The sequence below is a fragment of the Scomber japonicus genome, chromosome 7, assembly GCF_027409825.1.
Source record: "Scomber japonicus isolate fScoJap1 chromosome 7, fScoJap1.pri, whole genome shotgun sequence".
Taxonomy (NCBI): domain Eukaryota; kingdom Metazoa; phylum Chordata; class Actinopteri; order Scombriformes; family Scombridae; genus Scomber; species Scomber japonicus.
In genome coordinates this window covers 2,976,706-2,998,392 of record NC_070584.1, presented here as the reverse complement: position 1 = coordinate 2,998,392, position 21,687 = coordinate 2,976,706, and the positions used below count along the sequence as shown (strand labels likewise).

General features: G+C 41.8%; 1 protein-coding gene across 2 annotated transcripts in view; it reads right to left on the bottom strand.

The window, feature by feature from the left end:
- Nucleotides 1-21,277, bottom strand: part of slc5a9 (solute carrier family 5 member 9) — a 71,083-nt gene extending 49,806 nt beyond the window's left edge. The window contains exons 1-2 of one of the 2 annotated variants that reach the window (XM_053321749.1): nt 21,184-21,277; nt 9,790-9,908 (exon numbers count right to left, since the gene is read on the bottom strand). In XM_053321749.1, coding sequence (XP_053177724.1) covers nt 9,790-9,908; nt 21,184-21,205 — 141 coding nt within the window. In that variant the 5' untranslated portion in view covers nt 21,206-21,277. The remainder of the gene's footprint in view (nt 1-9,789; nt 9,909-21,183) is intronic. The other variant, XM_053321750.1, reaches the window with a different exon arrangement.
- Nucleotides 21,278-21,687: the final 410 nt, after the last annotated feature.

The window sequence follows — 21,687 nt, the reverse complement described above, 5'->3', positions numbered from 1 at the left end:
TTGAGTACACCACATTAGACCTCTTCGGCCCTTTTGAGGTGAGAGACTCCATCAAGAAGAGGGTTAAGAAGAAGGTCTGGGGAGTAGTGTACTGTTGCATGGCTTCTAGAGCCGTCCATGCCGACCTCGTCGATGATCAATCTTCTGAGAGTTTTCTTCAGGCCTACTCTCGATTCACAGCGCTCAGGGGGCATCCCAAGAAGTTGTGGTCGGACAGAGGTTCAAACTTCGTAGGCGCTAAACCTGCACTAAAAGAGCTACACAGACATCTCGCCTGCTTGCAGAAGGATTCTGTTGAGGACATGACTGCCAGAAATGGTACAGAATGGCAATGGGACTTCCACCCTGCGGACGCGCCCCACAGAAATGGAGCAGCAGAGGCAGCGGTTAAACTCATCAAAAGAGCTCTTCACAGTCTTTGTGGATCAACTAGCTGTTACACCTGGGGAGAGTTCCAAACCCTTCTTTACTCAGCAGCTAACTTGACCAACGATCGACCCATTGATGCTAAGGCGCAAGAGCAAGAAGACGCAGTGGAGTACCTGACTCCTAACTCTCTTATCCTGGGACGTACAGGACTAGGAGGAGACATGCACGGAATAAACATGGAAACCCATCCTTGGCGGAGGCTAAGAGCCGTCCAAGCTGGAGTTGACAAGTTCTGGTCAAAGTGGAGCGAGTTGGCTGGCCCAAACTTGTTTATCCGGCACAAGTGGCACAGAACAGAGAGAAGTGTCAAGGTTGGTGACGTGGTCTGGTTAGCAGATCAAAATGCCTTGAGAGGACAGTTTCGACTTGGCCGAGTCGTTGCTACATATCCTGACAAGAAAGGGATCGTCCGGGATGTGGACTTGAAAATCTGCATTGGACTGTCTGGCCCCCACAGAGTACGGAGTGAAGTCTCTGACTTACCTACAACCATTGTGCTTCGCAGGGACGTGCGAAGGCTGGTGGTTTTGATTCCAGTTGAGGACTACTTGAAGTAGACAAGTCCTCGCCAAGGGTACCTAAGGGACTCTGTTTAGTTAGTAGGTAACTCTGGGAGGCAACTGAGTGATTAGTGGGCAAACCTGCACTCAGTAGGGAGGCAAGGTGGTGGTGCCTACCTCCTTAGTTAGCTTTGTGTTCATGTTGGATCTATGAAGAACACTTATTCTTGAAGAACACTTTACGTTGAGAGACTCAAATGACTGTTAATTGTGGCCTCTTTGGATCTCTGATCAATCAGCCAAGTGGGAGGTGTTAAGACTTTCATTATTTAATCATTATTTGCAGTTCTGAGTCATTTATTTTATACATTGTGTACTGCTGTATTTATTTTGAAAAGTTAGTATGACTTCCGGTATAACAACATGACTTCCGGTTTTTACGGATCACATCAGTTGTGTCCGGGATTTCGGCAGGAGTACATGGCCCAGTGGTGAGCTACTAGCGTAAGAAATAAGCCTGCGAACTATAAGCAGATTGTGAATAATGTGTTCGAGCTTGTCTCTTAGTCAGCAGACGAATAAGAGTGTTATTTGCTATTTATAGCTCACGATTAGTACTCGCGATTAGCGCCGCGAGCTAGCATTAGCATTTCCGCTAGTTAGCTTTAGCGCTTCCGCTCGTTAGCATTAGCGTGTTATGCTAGCACTATTAGCATCCTGTGCTGACTGTTACTGACACTTATTTAGTCATTTGGTGCACTTTATTCATTACGGTTTATTGTGTTAATACATATTAAAGTGGTCAATGTTTACTTAAAGTAAAGAAGTTAAAGAAGCTAAGAATTATATTTTTTATGAAAATGGTTTATATAACTTGGTATTTTTTGGTTATTCCTTCCAGGTTTATGACCTGTGTGAACCACTGTGTGTAACCTGTGTACCAGTGTAATCAACTGTGTACCTGAGTGAGAGGCTGTGAATCTGTGATCATTAACAAGTGAAAATAAAGAAGATCAAGGAAAACACGAGTTTAACCATCGATGTACTTTTGTCGAGCCTTTCGGAGGGCAGTAAAATACAAACGTCCGAACACAACTACTTTAGCCTTGATCTTAGCCTAAGGCTCTACAGAGCTACTCCATACCACTAAAGTATTTATCATAGTGCAACAGGAGTACAAGTCCTCCTACACTGAAAAGTCTTACGACTGGTGCACTGGATGGTGTTGCAGCCTGATACCGGAGTGCCACTTTTCTAACTCTTGGAAAGTGGTGCAGGCTTTCCATCATGGGTTTGAGATAATCTGTTACCTCTGTTTCCACGGACATGGGTGCATTTGAGTCATCTGGCTGTGCATCAGAAGAAAAATAGTCATCCTCACTGTGGGCGGCAGCAGCTGGATGAGGGTCAGGCATTTGGGCAGGAGGTTCCTCTGACAAAAAGCTGCACTCTGTAGTGTGCAGGAACTTGATGTAGTCTTTTCTTGGTTTCTCACTTACCCAGCAAAGTTTAAACTTCCACAGTGAGACAACAGCCAGCAATGCATCCTTGGAGTCAAGAGTTGCTGCAAACCGGCTTTTGATTGCTTTCACAATGCACTGACTATGAAACTTCCCGAGGAGCATTGTTTAAGTATTTTGGAGGAGGCACTGACTCAGCCCAGGGGCAATCCACCTCCTCAGGAGCAGCCAAGGCTGATGAATCAGGTGATCGAAATCTTTCAATCTTTTTCTTGAGCTCCTTTTCCATCGCTTCCATACAGCTCTTTAAGATGTGATGGAGCCTGATCATTAAGGGCTTTGTAGGTGACGAGAAATATTTGAAATTCTATTCCAGGTTTTGCAGGAAGCCAGTGTAGTGAAGCTAAAATGGGACAGATATGATCTCTTTTCCTAGTTTTTGTTATTACACATGCAACTGCAATCTCTGCAAACTGGAGAGTCTTAAGAGACTTGTTAGGGCAGCCTGATAATAACCTTATTAGTTACACAACGAGACAAATCAAATATAAATGTAATGCCAGTGGATCCTCGTATTGCAGGTGTTACACATATATGTAGTATGTTGCTTATAAAACAAGTTGTAAGAAGTACATTTATATCTTAATTCCAGATAAAAGTGCCAGTTAAATTGTTTGTTATTTGTTGTCTATAGCTTGTGTACTCTGTGAACTCAACTGAGCCAGAGGCTCAAAAGGGCTTCCAATATCCAATACAAGAATTTCACCTATTGACTTTTCTTCTCCTGACATAACCAGAAAGGGTTTGGTTATTGTGTGCATATTTGATACTAAACATAATTAATGTTATTATTTTAATTGGCTTTTATTATTATTATTATTTTTTTTTTTAACAAATATGTTTATGATTTTCCATAAACATACAAACATACACTACAAACAGTGGCCACAAAAGTTACACATTACACTGAAGCCCACTACCTAATAGAAAAAGTGATTGTATACAGTTGTATAGGTATACAGTGGGAGTCATGGCACCTATATAAACATGTACATACGAGCGCTCAGTCCATTACAATTGACAGTGATGCAACAACCGACAGTCTTGACAAAAAATAAAATAAAAAAAAGAATGCATGGGTTGAGCATAGCTCAGCGGGTAGAGCGCCCGCCCCATGTGTTGAGGCTACAGTCCTCGTTGCAGGTGACCCCGGTTCGAATCCCGAGCCGAGCGGTCTTATCCTGCGTGTCATTCCCCCTGTTTCCTGTCTCTCTCCACTGTCCTGTACATTAAAGGCAAAAAAAGCCCGAATAAATATACTTAAAAAAAAAAAAAAAGGATGCATACCTTCAAAATTAAAATATTTAATGTTTCCAACAACTTTTATGAAACAAAATATCTGAGTAATAAATAAATGACAATTGATCACCAAACAAGTAGAAATCTGACCTTACGACCCAAAGATGTCATTTTGACAGGTGTCTGTGTTACAGTCAGTCATTCCCTTTAAGACAATATTTGTGAGTCTTTTACCAGCATATCTAAAGAAGGATGTCCAAGTTTAAAAAAAAACCTGCAGTTTTACATTTGAATCTGTACGTTCAATATTCCATAGGTATTAGCTCAATCAATCTATGCCATCCTATAATTGTAGGAGGTGTATTATCAATCCATTTAAGCAACATATTTTTCCGGGCAGCGAATGTGAGAATATTGAACAGCCTTCTTTGATAAGAGCCTTTAATATGAGGGCTAGGAAATCCTAGGAGCAGAACCTCAGGCACAGGGTCAAGATAGACATCAGAAATCTAATTGAGTTTATTAGTAATTTTACCCCAGTACCCTTCTATATGTGCACATGACCAAACGCAGTGCCCATAACTCCCCACCTCCACATGGCAGTTTAAGCACATTTCCGACAAACTTGGGTTCAGAGTTAGAATCCCACAGTGTATTTGCACGACCTTCCAGCTTTCTTATTGCTTGCCAGGCGTGCAGACTTGTTTTAATTATGATATTATTAGCTGTAACATTCTTAATTTTCTTTAAGTCTTGGGAGAATAACAAACCTGGTAAGGGGCTACCTGCATTGAGTGCTTCTAGATCTATCCACACTGATTCCGGGTCATCATTAATCCAATCGGCTATGTAATGAAGCTGTGCAGCCAGCTGATAAAACCTGACATTAGGGACAGCTAAGGCGCCCTTCTCCACAGACATCTGTAGCTTAGCCATCTTTAATCGTGGTTTCTTTTTATTCCAAATAAATGTGCTGAAACAGCTATTCACCCTCCTAATAATTTCATTATTAAGTAAGATAGGGACCATATGAAAATAATAAAGGAGTCTTGGCAAAATATTCATTTTGAGCAATGTGACCCTCCCCAACATAGACAATGGTAGAGAGAAATTGACTAAGTTGTCCTTAATGCGTTTTAGAAGAGGTTCAAAATTAGCCTTGTACAACGCGTCTAATGATGGGGTAATTGAGATCCCCAGGTAAGTGAAACCTTGGGGTGACCATTTAAATGGAGATGAGGTAGGGCGACACGGGTTGCCCAGAGGCATAACCTCAGATTTTGGAAAATTAATTTTATACCCTGAGAATTCACTAAATTGGTGTATTACTTCTAAAACAGCTGGTACAGATGTCTGTGAATTTGTTAAAAAAAGCAAAATATCATCTGTGTATAAGGCTATTTTGTGATCTTTTCCACCAGTGGAGATTCCAGTAATATCTGGGCTGCTCCTTATAGCTTCCGCAAGGGGCTCTATAACTATCGTGAACAGCAGTGGGGACAACGGGCACCCTTCACTGGTCATCCTGCCCAGGGAAAAGTAAGAAGAGGTCTGCCCATTAATCCGAACAGCTGCGAGTGGTCTGTTATACAATAGTTTAACCCAACTGCAAAATGTGTCTCCTACCCCAAAAGTGTCAAGAACAGAAAAAAGAAAAGGCCATTCGACCCTGTCGAAGGCCTTTTCTGCATCCAGACTTATCACCATATTGGCCAGTTTTTGCTGATGTGATAGTTGCATTACATTTAACAGCCTTCTCATATTATTACAAGAGTTCCTACCAATAACAAATCCTGTCTGATCGACATTTATTATGGAGGGAAGAGCTTTCTCAAGGTGTCGTGCTAATATTTTGGAAAGTATTTTAAAATCGACATTTAAGAGGCTAATAGGACAATACGATGGACATTCATCAGCTGGCTTCCCCTTTTTAAGTATGAGACTGATATTAGCTTCATTGAGGGACCTAGGTAAGAACACTTTAATGAATGCATCATTTAGCATCTCCAGAAAAGACTCCATAAGTTCTGACTTAAATTCTTTATAGAATTCACAGCTAAAGCCGTCAGGGCCCGGGGCCTTCCCTGACTGTAAGGTCTGTAGTGCCTCCAGAACCTCCTGTTTCATAATCGGTTTATTCATTCCTTGTCTTGTCTTTGTTCATCTGTTAATTTAGGTAGAGTGAGTTTAAACATGAATTTATCAATCAGATCCTGTACTCCTGGGGGCTCCTCACTACTATAAAAATCCCTAAACACCCTATTAATATTGTTTGTGTCAGATTTACTAATTCCATTTGTGTCTTTAATAGATGAAGTTGTCTGAGAATCTCTCTTCCTGTTTACTAGTCTTTCAAGGTATTTATTCGGTTTGTTGCCACACTCATATAGTCTTAGTTTAGCAAATCTAATACTTTGCTCGGCTCTGTGGGAAGAGAATTCAGAGATGCTCTCGTGGCCAACATTGCCCTCATATTAGCCTCAGATGGATATTTAGCATACGTCCTTTCAAGATTGGACAGTTCACCCTCTAATTTCCTTAGGGCTTCCAGAGATTTGCGTTTTTTACTCCTTGTGTAGGAAATAATTAAGCCCCTAGCATACACTTTACAGGTTTCCCACAGTATTGAGGGAGATACATCTGGAGTTTTATTTATTGAATAAAAGATTCTGACTTAAAGTATGAGATACATTTGGGGTCACTGAGTAGTTGGGTTAAACCTCCAAGAGTTAGTGAAGCTCAGACTAAGCGCATTGTAAACTTGTAACAAAAGAGTGGCCAACTCTGAAACGAAACTATTTACAAACAGTAACACTAGGTCTTTCACTGACTCATACCCAGACCCTTAAACTTAAGAGCAAACAAAGGGTAAACTCAAACCCTTCTTCAGATTGAAAGACCCCTCGCCCATCCCTAAATGCAAGCATACTTCTTATTGAGCTGGCACAGTTAATTAAATTAAAGTGACTAAGAGTATATGAGTCTCCCTACCACTGATGAAACCAAAGTAAATTGGGCTAACCTTCATAAAAATAAATAAATAAATACAAATTTAAAAAAAGGAGGGGGGGGGGGCATTTGGTAAATTAGGTTATAAATCCTGATGGCAAGTAAAAATTAAAGATTAAAATAAATGAAATAAAATGACAGAGGGGTGCTAGATTAAGATTAAACAGATATCCCTATGTTAATGAATAAGGAAAGCAGAACAATTGTTATTGCCTGGCTGGCAGTGAGCAAACTTATTGCTGAATAAAATTGCATGAATAATCACTACCTGCATTTCTTTAATAACTGAAACTTATTAAATAAGAAATACCAGGGTGTCCATTTGGAGCTTAAAGAGACGCATTATGAGTCAACTCAAAAGACCCCAAGCAAAGTGTGCTTTTAGGTGGATCCTCTGCTCCGCCTCGCCAACACGTTCGGTGACTTCTCTCAAACTCTGGGAAATGTTGTTTTTTATATCATGTGCCATCTTCTCCAACTTTTCATCCATCATAAGAGCAATATTTGTCGTCGTTACTTCCAAAGCTTTGTTCAAGCCCGCGTCTGTTTCCACACTAGCACACGGAGGGCTAGCTTCAGCTGCTAGTATAGCATCATCGACAGGAGGAGAGGCTGCCTTTCTGACGTGAAGGATCTGTTGTTGAAACACCATCTGAAGTCCATTGTTGGTCAGGTCTGTACAGAAGGCTGGCAGGTGTGCATGGTCAAGAGACGATTGGCTGTGGACCTCCTCCTCCCATGGATCAGGCTTTGGGGCCCTTGATGTCCCCCACTAAGTCAGCCTTGGGGACACCGAGTTGCCCGAGCAGGAACACCAAGATGATGGATGCCATGCTCAATAAGCTGCATGGGGCTATGGCTATACAGGGCTATTCTAGCCTTGTACCAACACCAGCTGGCGAGCCAGTTAGTGGGAGACTCTGATATAACTGTGGAGGTGCAGCAGGTGCCATCTCTTTTGGCCAAGTTGATGAAGGAGCAGGCGGTGGCGACCGGTAGGGCCCTGGCCTCGCTCTGTATGGTTAGACGCCATCTCTGGCTGTCTCATCACGGTTACAGGGGGAAGACCGGGCCCGTCTACTCAGGCTGCCTGTGGTCCCATCTGCTATGTTTGGACCAGATGCCAAGGTGATGCTTCAGCAGGCTCAAGAAGCCCGCCAATGTGCTAAAGAGCACATAAAAGACATATAAAGAGGCAGGTGTGCCTGCCCCGGAAGGGGTACGTGTACATTCCACACAGGGCCTCGGTACCTCCTGGGCCTTGTGGAGAGGTGCCCCCCTGTCTGAGATTTGTACGGCGGACTCTTAGTCGAGCCCGTCCACCTTTATAAGGTCTTACTGCATGAATGTGGCAGCCGGCATCCCGTTCACTGAGCGTGTGCTGGGCATGGTGCAGTAGGACATGGCCGAACATACCATGCCTCCAGTGCCATAGCTCTTAAAGAGCACTTTGGCTCGGAGTGATGTCATTTTCTTTTCTTTCGGGCTAGCCTGGCAGCCTAGATGACCTTCCACCCATTTGTGGCTGGCCTTAGCGTCTGGTGGGGCCAGATGGGCCTTGGTGGCGTCTCGCGCTGGGGTCAGGGGTGTGTATACAGTGTAGATGTGTACATAGTTACTTGGTTTGAGCACGTGGGTGGTTCTGGTGGCGGTGACGTCTCATTCGAATTGTCGTCTGCTTGGTTTCCACGCGGTGTGTCTTACAGAGTCCCCGTACATATGGAATATGTAGGGTGGAGAGATAGTCTTGACACGATAGAGAACGGATGGTTACATGGTAACCTAGGTTCTCTGAGTGGAGAGACTATCTCTCCAGCTATTAGGCGCTCTGAAACATGTTCCAATCAAGGTCAATCGGAGTGGCCACACAGGTGTGGTGCTTACATAGCCCCAGGTTGCTAATCAGTGTGGCCACCACAGGTGATGTGTCTTAAAGAGCAATCCACAACAGCTGCCCCTGTGGGGTCAGTCCCCGTACATATGGAATATGTAGGGTGGAGAGATAGTCTCTCCACTCAGAGAACCTAGGTTACCATGTAACCATCTGTTATTGTACTACTGAATTATCAAGGGGACATGAAAAAAGTGCTGAACTTTTCAAACCCAAATTGGGTCTTGGTAAATTTAGTTTAGATGGTTTAGCATATTTATTCTGAGTATGTTTTAGAATACTTTCATAGCACTTGATGATTGGGCAGTGTAGTTAATTATATACCATCAAGTTACAACTTGGCCTGACCTAAATCAGGGAACAACACATACATTGTATATAAAAAGACACCATGTGTTACCCATGTACAGTCCAATCATTTTTAGTAACTTTTTTCTTTTTATTAAACATTCTCTCTCTCTCTCTCTCTCTCTCTCTCTCTCTCTCTCTCTGTATATATATATATATATATATATATACAGGCATGTGCACACATAGGCCCTAGGGGTGCTTGAGCCCCTGCCCTTTTAGCCTCGTATTAAAAAGTGCCCTCTGTGTGTGTGTGTGTTTTGTTTTGTTTACCCATTTTCTTGTAATACAGGCTTGATGTGTGTGTTGAGCCTGCCACTTCTCTGTCCCTTGTGGCTCCGCTCGCTCACAGAGCCGCCAGAGAGAGAGAGAGAGAGAGGGAGCGGGCGAGTGAGTGAGTGAGTGAGAGAAGCATATTTCCCTAACTACAGGTCTGAAGTACAGGTCCGAGGTTTAGATATAAAGTTTATTGTGACTTTGCTACTACTGTCTGGGCTAACAAAATAATAATAATAATAATAATAATAATAATTTCAGCATTCTGGGGATATAAGCTGTAGGTTATCTGTGTTTGAAATATTACCATCTGTATTTAAACTTGATTCATGTTGATTATGCCTGCAGCACAATGCCAAAAAATTTGGCGCAATTCGCACATGCACATACCCCCCTTTTCTGACTTTGAGCCCCTGCCCCTCTATAATCGTGTACACGTCCCTGTATATGTATATATATATATGTATATATGTACTCTCATGGGTACTCTCGAGTGCACTCATAGGTATTTATATAATTATTTACGATATATTTAAGGTGTTCATGTAAAATGATTTGAGCCACTTCCAGGTCTTACCCAGATTCCAACCACCATGACAAAGATTAAGTAGACAACAACCACAGCGATGTCAGCAGTTTCCACACCGAGACCTGTGCTGAGAGGTGCTGTATTGTAGAACCCAGAGGAGCCTCTTTCTGCATGACAAGAACAGAACAAGAATTTCACCTATTAACTATACTTCTGTTTAATCAATGCACCATACCCAAATGTGTAAAACAAATCACACAGAAGAAATATAAATAATGAACTAAAATAAATAAATAAAAAGGTCTTTGTATTAAGGTCATGTTGTGGGAGCAGTCTCCTGCCACACTGCGCCACAGCATGTTGATATATCCAAATTTCACAAATTCCAATTCTCTGACCATGCCTCACAATTGTTTGACTATGGTTGTGTCCGAAATCACTCACTCATTCACTACTCCCTACTCACTATATAGTGAATTCAATATAGTGGACTATATAGTGGACTCAACGGCGGAACGTCTCGGACACTACTCCGCTCGTTGCAATGCATGATGGGATATCTTGCTCCGGTTAGTGACCATCGGATGCTCACTACATTCCGCGGTGGATTGTGGGATAGATTCAGTGCACTATATAGGGAACATTAATAATCACTAAACATTCGGACACCACTACAAAATGGCGTGGTCACTATATAGTGCACTATATAGTGGTTAGGGGGTGATTTCGGACACAGCCTATTACTTTAGGGCAGTGGTTCTTAACCTTGTTGGAGGTACCGAACCCCACCAGTTTCATATGCGCATTCACCGAACCCCTCTTTAGTGAAAAGTAAAATATGATTTTTTTTCAAATTCAAGACATAGATATATTTTTTTTACTGGTGCACAAAATGAGCCGTGCATGAACATCACCTTATTCAAAGAACAAAACCAACACAATGCATAAACTCACAACAAATTAGGCCTACATACCTGCAAATCAGTGTGACTTCTGCTGTTGCCTTTGAGAGACCAGTTCAGATATGCGTGGCTTCACCTTGGCAAGTGCCACTCTCATGTCATTTTCAAAAAAAATGAGGCTCTGCCGAACCCCTGAGACCGACTCACCGAACCCCTAGGGTTCGATCGAACCCAGGTTAAGAACCACTGCTTTAGGGGAAACGTACAATGTGTGAGGGATAGCGATAGGGAAAGATCCACCTTCTGTGCCTATTATAGCATGTATATCAATGATGAAATATTTATGGTAAAAATGAAGAATGAGGTCATAAGTGAATGTAAGAGCCATATTGAAAAGTGTTACTTTAAATTTTGCATTGCTCCTTTAGTGTTGTTGTGACCATGAAGCAACGCCCCCTAGGCAGACTAGTTTGAGCAGCCCAGGGAGCTACACAGTTTTTTGACCATACAGTATAAGAAGAATCCTGTAACTTATCTTTATTTGTTCAAGTAAAGTTTTTTGAACTGAAGTTACTGCCTCCGAGGATCCTTGTGTGCGTCAAGCTGAAAAGTGAGTTGGACTGCTTAAAAGTGGTGGTTAAGAGCATCGGATGAGATAGCCGCTACATAAAGAGTCAAAAAACTTGGCTCCGAAGAAAAGAAGAACGGCCTTTTGTGGATTATAGCCGTTTCTGGGTGGAGGAGGAATCAACACAAGACCTCATCGTTGAAGACAGTAAGCCTATGGATGGTTTGCAACGCTGCTAAGTAAGCCACAAGGAAAGCTAATGCGCTGGAGTCAGTCAAGTGGCTCTAATTACCTGTCGGAGCTGCGCAGCGCAGATGTGGATGCCTTTCATTGCTGTGGGTGTGGATATTACCTGTTCAACTGTGAAACATGGTGTGCCTGTGGAGACACTGATGGACATTGTTTTTCCTTTGGAAAACGGACACTTTTGAGCTGAATTCAAGTCCTGTGGTTGCGCTGTAAACATGGAAGAGTCCGACCAGAAGAGGGCGCCAAAGCCCACACAACAAGCAATTGATGCCAAAATAAGCCAGTTTATTGGATCCAGAAGAGGTAAGCTCTCTCAGCTGACAGGCATGATGAAACAAATTGAAAATATGAAGCTTGATGGTTCACCTGTGGAGGTAGTGGAAGATATGCTTCATGGCAGGTTTCACAAAGTACACACAGAGTTTGAAGGAAGTAATGCTGTAGTTGTTGCTTTACTGGATGAAGATGAAGGACAAGCTGATCAGCATAACTGGTATGAACCAAGAGCAGCACCTGTGAAAGACTTTGTTGAAAACACTGAGAACTGGTGTGCTGTAATGAGAAGGAAGGCAGCAGATAGCAAAGATGCAAGTGAATATAAAGCTGTAAATGAGAAGACAGAAGGCATGATTATTCATGATGACATCCAAGCAGAAGACAGTATATCTCAAGTTGCTAAAAGCTGTCGTTACAGTAAGAAAGAAAGTTCAGTTACTTCCTCATCAGCAACTGGGTCCTCAGCACGAAGGAAAGAAGAAGCAGAGCACGCAGCTTTGTTGGCACGTTCAGCTGCACTAAAAAAGAAGCAAGCGCTTGAGATTGAAAAGCTGCAGTTGAAAGCCAGAATGGAGCAACATGACCTCGAGACAGCTATTGCAGAATCCAATGCAAAGCTCAAAGTTTTGAAGGAATATGACAGTATCAAGGGAAGCTGTCATAGTGAAGTATCACAGAAGTACTCACAAATCAGACCCAAAGAAGAGAGGGATACTCTACTGATTTCAAATGCTGCTGGAGGAGGACAAGAAGCATATGTTCCTGGCTTGTTGGCACAGCCTTCGCCAAACACACAGCAGAATGAACCTCGTGACAGTGGATTCACACAGGTAACAAACACTGAAAAAGGACTGTTTGAAGTCATGCAGAAGCAAAATGCTATTACTGAGATGCTTGTGAAGCAACAGACAAGGTCCTATCTCCCTTCTAAAGACATTCCAGTTTTTAAAGGTGACCCTCTCACCTACAAATCCTTCATCAGGGCTTTTGAGCATGCCGTGGATAACAGAACTGACAGTCATCAGGACAAGTTGTACTACTTGGAGCAATACACCAGCGGGGAGCCGCAGGAGCTTGTTCGTAGCTGTGAGCACATGGCACCAGATAGAGGCTACCAGGAGGCCAGAAAGTTGCTTCAGAGACAATATGGTGATGAGTTGAAGATCGCAAATGCATACATGGACAAAGCTCTGAGATGGCCTCAGATTAAAGCAGAAGATGGTAAGGCATTGAGCGCCTACGCTCTTTCCTTGATTGGCTGTAGAAATACAATGGAGGATATTGAATTCATGGAGGAAATGGATAATCCTACCAATATGCGAGTTGTCATTTCAAAGCTTCCCTACAAGATAAGAGAGAAGTGGAGAACAACTGCATTTGAAATACATGAAGCAGGAAAAGGACGAGCAAGGTTCTCTCACCTAGTTGACTTCATAGATCGGCAAGTCAAAGTAGCTTTGGATCCTCTTTTTGGAGATGTCATTGAAGGTTCACAAGCCAACAAAGGAAAAGAAAAGGACACAATGGAGAGAAATCTCAGGAAGACTTGACAAAGAGCATTTGCTACAAGTGTACAGGGCACAACCATCGAGGCTGCAGCAAAGAAAAAGAGTGCTGTAAAAGGTGTTGTATCAGCCTTTCATAACCCCTGCCTGTTTTGCCAAAAAACCATGCCCTTGCTGTCTGCAATAAAATCAAAGAGCTGACGAACACAGAACGGATAGACTTTCTGAAATCCAAAGGCCTGTGCTTTGGATGTCTCACGTTTGGGCACCTCAGTAAAAATTGCAAGAAGAGACATAAATGCCAGGTTTGTTCCCAGTCTCACCCCGACATACTTCATGTCAAGACGGAGGATGACAGAGATCCAGAAAGGACAGACGAAAACAGCACAGAGAACGACATAGTTTCTAGTGCCTATGTGTCATTGGATCAGGAGTCATGTGGAAACACTGGGGCTGGAGATGATGAATGTGTGCTCGCTGTTGTACCAGTGAAACTCAAGTCCAGAAAGAGCGAGAGATATGTGGAAACTTACGCCTTTATCGATCCTGGCAGTACAGCGACATTTTGTACTGAAGACATTCAGAGGAAGTTAAATCTCAAAGGAAAGAGCACCCAGTTCCTCCTCGACACAATGGCTCAAGACAACCCTGATAGTCACAAGATAATATAAAGTGTTGTCCTTTCAGATCTTGAGGTGTGTGGTCTCGAAGAAAGCACATACATTGAACTCCCAAAGGTGTTTACACATAGCCACATCCCTGTGAAGAAAGCTAATATTCCGCTGCAGGAAGATATTGAACAATGGCACTATATGAAAGAAGTACGCCTGCCCCACCTCGAAGCAGAAGTGGGAATGCTTATTGGTGCCAACGTCCCAAAAGCCATCGAGCCATGGCAAGTCATAAACAGTGATGGAAAGGGGCCGTATGCAGTTAAGACAGCCCTGGGATGGGTGATCAATGGACCTCTGAGGAGAGAATACAGCCAAAAAACAGACAGTGGTAAGCTACACAGTTACACATCCAATCGCATACAAGTGAGTGAAATAGAAGAACTGTTAGTGAAACAGTACAACACAGATTTCCCTGAACGAAGCTGTGAAGAAAAGGAAGAAATGTCTCAGGATGATCGCAGGTTCATGCACCTGATTTCAAACTCAGCAAAGTTAGTTGATGGACATTATAGTCTGAGGTTACCCCTGAGAAATGAGAACACTAAAATGCCAAATAACCGATGCATGGCTCAGCAGCGCGCTGACAATCTCAAGAGGAAGTTAAAGAGAAACCCAGACTTTCATAAAGACTACATAACATTCATGAGAGACATCATTGACAAAGGATACGCTGAAAAGATACCAGCTGAGCAGCTCAGCCGCAGCGACGGACGTGTGTGGTATATCCCTCACCACGGGGTATATCATCCCAAAAAGAAGAAAATAAGAGTGGTCTTCGACTGCACAGCTACATACCAGGGTGTCTCACTAAATGAGCAGTTACTCCAGGGACCTGACCTCGCCAACAACCTCATCGGTGTCCTATTGAGGTTCAGAGAGCATCCAGTAGCACTGATGGCGGATGTGGAATCTATGTTTTATCCCGAAGGAAGATGCAGATCTACTGCGCTTTCTGTGGTGGTCAAATGGAGACCTTGACTGTGACGCAGAAGAATACAGAATGAATGTACACCTCTTCGGTGCTACGTCTTCTCCCAGCTGCGCTTCCTACGCACTAAGAAGAACTGCAGAGGATGCAAAGGAAATGATGAGTGCCGAGGCAGTCGACACCGTGCTAAGACACTTTTATGTTGATGATTGCCTTAAGGCAGTGGAGACAAGTGAGCAAGCAATCAACCTTGTAAAAGAACTCACAGCCTTATGTGCCAGAGGAGGTTTCCATCTTACCAAGTGGGTGAGTAACAGTAAGAGTGTCTTGACATCTATTCCAGACAGTGAAAGAGCACCAGAAGTCAAAGACCTAGATTTGAGCCACAACACCCTGCCGATGGAGCGCGCACTCGGTGTGCAGTGGTGCACAGAGACGGACAAGTTCAGCTTCCAGATAAACATGCAAAACAAGCCTGTCACCAGACGTGGCATCCTGTCCACAGTAAGTTCCGTCTTTGACCCCATGGGCTTCTTAGCACCACTCGTACTGCCTGCAAAACTCATCTTGCGTGACCTGTGCAAAAAGAAACATGGCTGGGATGAGGAGATCGAAGGTGAACATGCGAGAAGATGGCAGGAATGGTTAGCGGACATGCAGAGCTTGGCAGAGTTCAGCATACAAAGATGTATCAAAACAGAAGAGTTTGGATCCACACAGTCGGCACAGTTGCATCATTTTGCCGATGCTAGTGAGGAAGGATACGCCTCTGCCTCCTATTTACTGCTTACCAGCCATGAAAACAAAAAGCACTGTTCCCTCCTCATAGGAAAAGCAAGAGTGTCGCCCTTAAAACATGTTACAATACCGAGACTGGAACTGACAGCGGCGGTCGTGGCAGTCAAAATGGACCGTCTGTTGAAAGAGGAGCTTAAAATCCCATTAGAGAAATCCACCTTCTGGACTGACAGCACTACAGTGCTAGGATATCTAACAAATGAAAGTGCTCGCTTCAAAACCTTCGTAGCAAACTGGGTCAGTACAATAAGGGATCATTCCCATCCTACTCAGTGGCGCTACGTTAACACAGAGCTGAATCCAGCGGATCAGGGCTCTCGAGGAGTCAAGGTGAAGAAGTTCCTGCAGAACAAAGTATGGATACATGGCCCAGATTTCTTGGCAGAACCTGAAAGTAAATGGCCAAAACTACTGGATGAAAAGTGTTTGGTCAGAGAAGAAGACCCAGAAATCAAAACATGTGCTCGGGTACTCATAACCAGCACAGAAGAGAACTATGACACGATCAACAAGCTTACTGCTTACTACTCATCATGGCAAAGACTGAAAAGAGCTGTCGCGTGGTTTCTCAGACTAAAAGAGACACTACTGCTATTGAAAAACAAAAGAAAAGAGCTTGAAACAGTTAATAAGTCAGAGAACAATCCTGAAAAACAGAAAAGGCTCATTTCACAAAACATGAAGAAGTTCAAATCAGCATTACAACAGCATCCATTGTCACTTGAAGAGCTGGATGAAGCAGAAACACAGTTAATACAGCTGAGTCAGCGACAACACTACACAGAAGAAATCTGTGCTCTAAGAGAACATTCTCCAGTCAAGAAAAAGAGTCAGATCTACAGACTTGACCCCGTGTTGCAAGACGGTACACTAAGAGTTGGAGGCCGTCTTAATAAAGCTGCAATGCCGCAAGAGGCTAAATATCCAGCCATCCTCTCTAAAAACTCACACATAGCCAACCTCTTACTGCAACACATCCACCAAGAAGTCGGACACTGTGGTCGCAACTATATGTTGGCAGTGCTGCGAGAAAAATATTGGATACCTCAAGCTAATGCAGCGGTAAGAAGGATTATCTCAAAATGCACAGTGTGTAGAAGGCTTAATGCTAAGGCTGGAAGACAAAAGATGGCCGACCTGCCTGAAGTCAGGCTACAGCCCGATCAGCCACCCTTTACCAACGTGGGGGTTGACTCCTTCGGGCCCTTTGAAATTAAGCGTGGAAGAAGCCTCATTAAACGATATGGTGTAATTTTTACATGTCTCACTGTAAGGGCCGTGCACATTGAAATTGCTCACAGCCTGGACACAGATTCCTGCATCAACGCCATACGCAGGTTTATATGCAGAAGAGGACAGGTAAAAATATTACGCTCAGACAATGGAACAAACTTCGTTGCAGCAGAAAAGGAACTGCGAAAAGCATTGGAGAACTTGGATCAGACAAAAATACAGAACACTATGACAGAAAAAGGTATCAAATGGATTTTCAACACCCCTGCAGCCTCACACCAAGGTGGTGTGTGGGAAAGGCAAATTCGCACTATAAGGAAAGTGTTGAGCTCTGTGTTACAGCAACAGACACTAGATGAAGAAGGACTCCAAACGGTCATGTGCGAAGTTGAGGCCATCATAAATAGTAGACCTATAACCCAGTCCTCAGATGACCTTAATGATGTTGAAGCCTTAACCCCTAATCACCTATTACTTATGAAAACGCAGCCCAACATCCCACCAGGAGTCTTCGACAAAGATGATCAGTACGCACGGCGTCGATGGAGGCAGATACAGTATATTGCCAACCTATTTTGGACAAGATGGACAAGAGAATATTTGCCACTCCTTCAGGAGAGACAAAAGTGGCTGACACCACAGAGGAACTTCACAACAGGAGAGAAGAAAAAAAAAGGAATGTTGAAGACATTATGTAAAGAGTTTTATATCTTACTAGATAGTGTAATGTTACTTTTGTAGCTATATATGGCCCTTGGCATAAGAATGTCTGGTAATTGTTCTGCTCTTGGCATAAGCAATTAGGGGCTGGGAATGTAAGAGCCATATTGAAAAGTGTTACTTTAAATTTTGCATTGCTCCTTTAGTGTTGTTGTGACCATGAAGCAACGCCCCCTAGGCAGACTAGTTTGAGCAGCCCAGGGAGCTACACAGTTTTTTGACCATACAGTATAAGAAGAATCCTGTAACTTATCTTTATTTGTTCAAGTAAAGTTTTTTGAACTGAAGTTACTGCCTCCGAGGATCCTTGTGTGCGTCAAGCTGAAAAGTGAGTTGGACTGCTTAAAAGTGGTGGTTAAGAGCATCGGATGAGATAGCCGCTACAGTGAAGTTGACAAAGTCAACTAATGCAAAAAGGCAATCTATCTGAGAGATGTCCTGGGGTTGGCTGCCAAATGTCGATGATACATCTGCTCCAGAACATCTTGTGAGGCCACTGACCAGCTAACTGGATCCCTATCTGTATTACAATGGCTTGAGCCCTCTCGCTTGCCTCTAAATATTTTTTTAAAAATGTTTCAATCTTTATGTAAACAACACAATAATGAAATATTTATGGTAAAAATGAAGAATGAAGTCATCAGTGTCATCACAAAGTCAACCACTGCAAAAAGGCAAATCTCAACTGTTTCAGGCTCATCAGAAAGTATCTGCTTTTCAGCACAGCTCAGCTCTATCATACAGTAAAAAACATTGTCATATCTTGTAGAAACTTGTGTTTGGCTTAAAAAAGCTTCATATGCTATTCCAACCTAAAGCTTATTTTTAATGCCTGGTCATGCTTCTTCTTTGCTTGATGTGAATTTGTCTCTAGCTTTCAAGAAGAGTCAGGACATGGCCATCAATAAATGGTAACTGCATTAGGACAATCAGTTTTCTCTTTTTAAAGGAGTCATACTATGGAACTGTCTGCCATCTGAGTTGAAAATACCTGCATTTTTATGCATTTATTCGTGTGTGTTCTCTTCTTCCTTTCATATCTTTCTTTCATTTCTTCTTTACACTTGATTTTTATATTCTGACTTTTTTTTAAGCCAGGTGTTGTAAATCTAGCGTTTCGCAAAAAACCCTAAACACAGTGCATCTGGTGCATAATTGTATGTTGCAATTCCAATATGATACTAATATCAAATGAATAAACTTCACTTCACTTAAGTACAATACATACAAAGTACAAGTACAGGCTGTCACTAAGCAAGACAGTATAGGATGCCACGCTGTAAGTACTAATGGCAGATGGGCTGAATGTCCAATTAATGTCAATGAAAAATCAGTTCTACAAAACAAAAAGACTTGCCCATGACAGTGTAGCCTTAGGGTCTGGGTGAACACATTAAAATAGCCTGAGTGGGAGTAATTGCTTATTAGAATTGTGCATGGTGGATGAATTATTTTAAGTCGGGCTGAAAAAAGATTAATTTTCTTCAATAATTAATTAAATCATAGTGGCATCAACCTACTGAACCTAGTCCACTTTCAGTCTTTCTTTACAGGGAATATTAATAAGCCTGGAATCATAATTCCTTAAGTTAAATGAATTTGAAGTTAGAAAATGATACACTGAACCCTAACCCTAACTAAAACAAAAATATATGATACATATACAATACTGTGCAAAGGGTTGAGACACTAAAAGTAAAGTGAGGATGGTTTAAAAATAATGCCAATATTTTTTATTTATCATTTAACTTCATATAGAACATAACAGAAAAACCTAAATGAAATTGATACTGGGTGTGAGTATGTGTATTAGTCTGATATTGTTACTGTATTATGAAAAGGGCATTGTACATCATGGAAGAATACCATATAGATCGAAGCACAGACTTATTTTAAGGATGTGGGTTAGCATTTCTGCTGTTGTATGTTATCAATATGTTCTCATGAAATTGTGGAAATATGAAATTGGTTTCATGTATCCTCTTCATGTTGGCCTTTTCCTGGGAAGTTATGCAACTTCTTTGCTCTGGTACTTTTTCTGCTTTTGTTGTAAATTTGAAGTTACGTTACATAAAAATACATGTGAAGTCAATGTATTAACATTGTCATGTTTTACAGCTGTAATTTTATTTATTTTCATCCATAAATCTGCTAATTGGGGGATTTGTTGAGGTCTGTGTGTGTCGTCGGACTGCTATGTAGTTTGCCAAACTAGAGTGTACTGTTTAGACTGTGTTTGCTAGCATGGGGTATTTAGTGACTTTATTCATGATGTTACACAGGCACAGAAAGCATTTATGCAAAGGAAACTCTGTAAATGTTTTGTTTCTTCACAACTGCAGTTGCTGTTGCTACTGACTAGAAAATAAATTGCTCAAAGACAGTCCTTGCCTTCCACACAACACAACGCTGAGTAAGGCAAATGCTGACTTTTTAACAGCACTAGTTCTACTCAGTAGGCAGACAACTAATTTGTTGGACAATATATTGTCCCAGAAATAATTGCAATCCAGAGTCATTCCATGAAACCTTTTATGTCAATGGAAATTCCCCCTATAATAAAATGTTTAAAAAAAGGACAAAAAGTTACATACACCTGTTTGTTTTGCTGGTTGTATTTTTTTCTAAATAAATTGATTATTCATTAAAATCACATTATTTACTTCCGTACACAAATCATTTTCCTCCCATAAAAATGCAGGATCTTCAGCACATTCAATTTGAAACTAAGTAATGAGAATAACCTTATAGTGATAATTCTCAACTTTGATTTGTATAGGTTTACATCAATATAGGTCAAAGGTAGTTGGTTTTCCAAAATCAAGAGTACATTCTTGAAAAGATGGTGCACACAAGAAAACTTGGCAAACGAGAAATACTTAATTTACTTATTTCTTGTAAATATGTTCTATCTCTAGGGGGAAATAATCAATGCTGTAAAGACAATTGTGAAAAATAATCTAGAGTCTCAAGTGATTTGTATGCCTAATGATGAATTGCATGTAAAGAATCTGGAAATAACCTGAGATACTGCTCTGATGAAGGCAAATTAACCAAACACAAAAGGAAAATGCATAGTTTGTTAGGCTTAGGCATAGGCTTGTATAAAACTGGTTCTTCCAATATTGTGAAAAATATTTTCTTACATGGACATGAATGCATGCAGCAATAGTGCTTTGTTAACAGACACCAAAGATACGTTGCTCAACTGCTACTTCCTTATTATACCCCATGGCCCAAAGGTCTTCAAAACAAATGTCTAGCTCAGGCTGAAGGTAAAATAACACAAAGAGTGAAAAGCCCAAGCAGACTATATAATGAGTTGCCACTGCCTGTTAAGAATTGTTGAATTGTTATTTTTTGTGGCATAACATGGATGTCTCATTTATAATTTGTCTCTCGGCTTACCACTGTTCCTATCTTACATGTCCATACATGTATGGACATGTAAGATAGGAATAGATATGGACAGCTTTTGATGTATGTGCCATACAAATAAATCCAGTTGTGGTAAAGCTGTAGTAGTAGTAGTAGTAGTAGTGGCACACAGAACCTATAAGCATAAAACTGAGAGAAAGAAAATCCAGACCTGTAGTGAGACTAGCAGACATGTTGATTCTAGTGTTCCAGACTGTGTTGACTTCTGTAGCTACTTGGTCCGCCAGTGCTTCTACTCTGTAGGAGTAGTGAGTTAATCCTGCTTGTAAACCCAATAGAGGCATGTGAGTTTATGGGGTCAACCTTTAGCTTAATTATTAATCAGTTAGTTATCAAGTCAGTCAAACTTCACGGGTTAGCTATAATCAGTGGGCAAAGACTGACATGCATGAGGTCACCACAGGGAAATGTACCAAAAGTTGGATGAGCCCAGCATTCAGATTAAACATGTTTAAGCATCCAAAATCGCTACATTCTCATAAATCAGGAAACAATAAATAAAGTATTGAAAAATTATTGGTGAGACAAATGCTTTTTCAGCATCCAGAGATAATATTATTGTTGGTTGTGAAGCAACTCTGTGCATTATATTAAATAATAATGTCATGTCACTTGAGGCATGATGGCCTTTTAATAATTGTTGTTTGCAGATTAA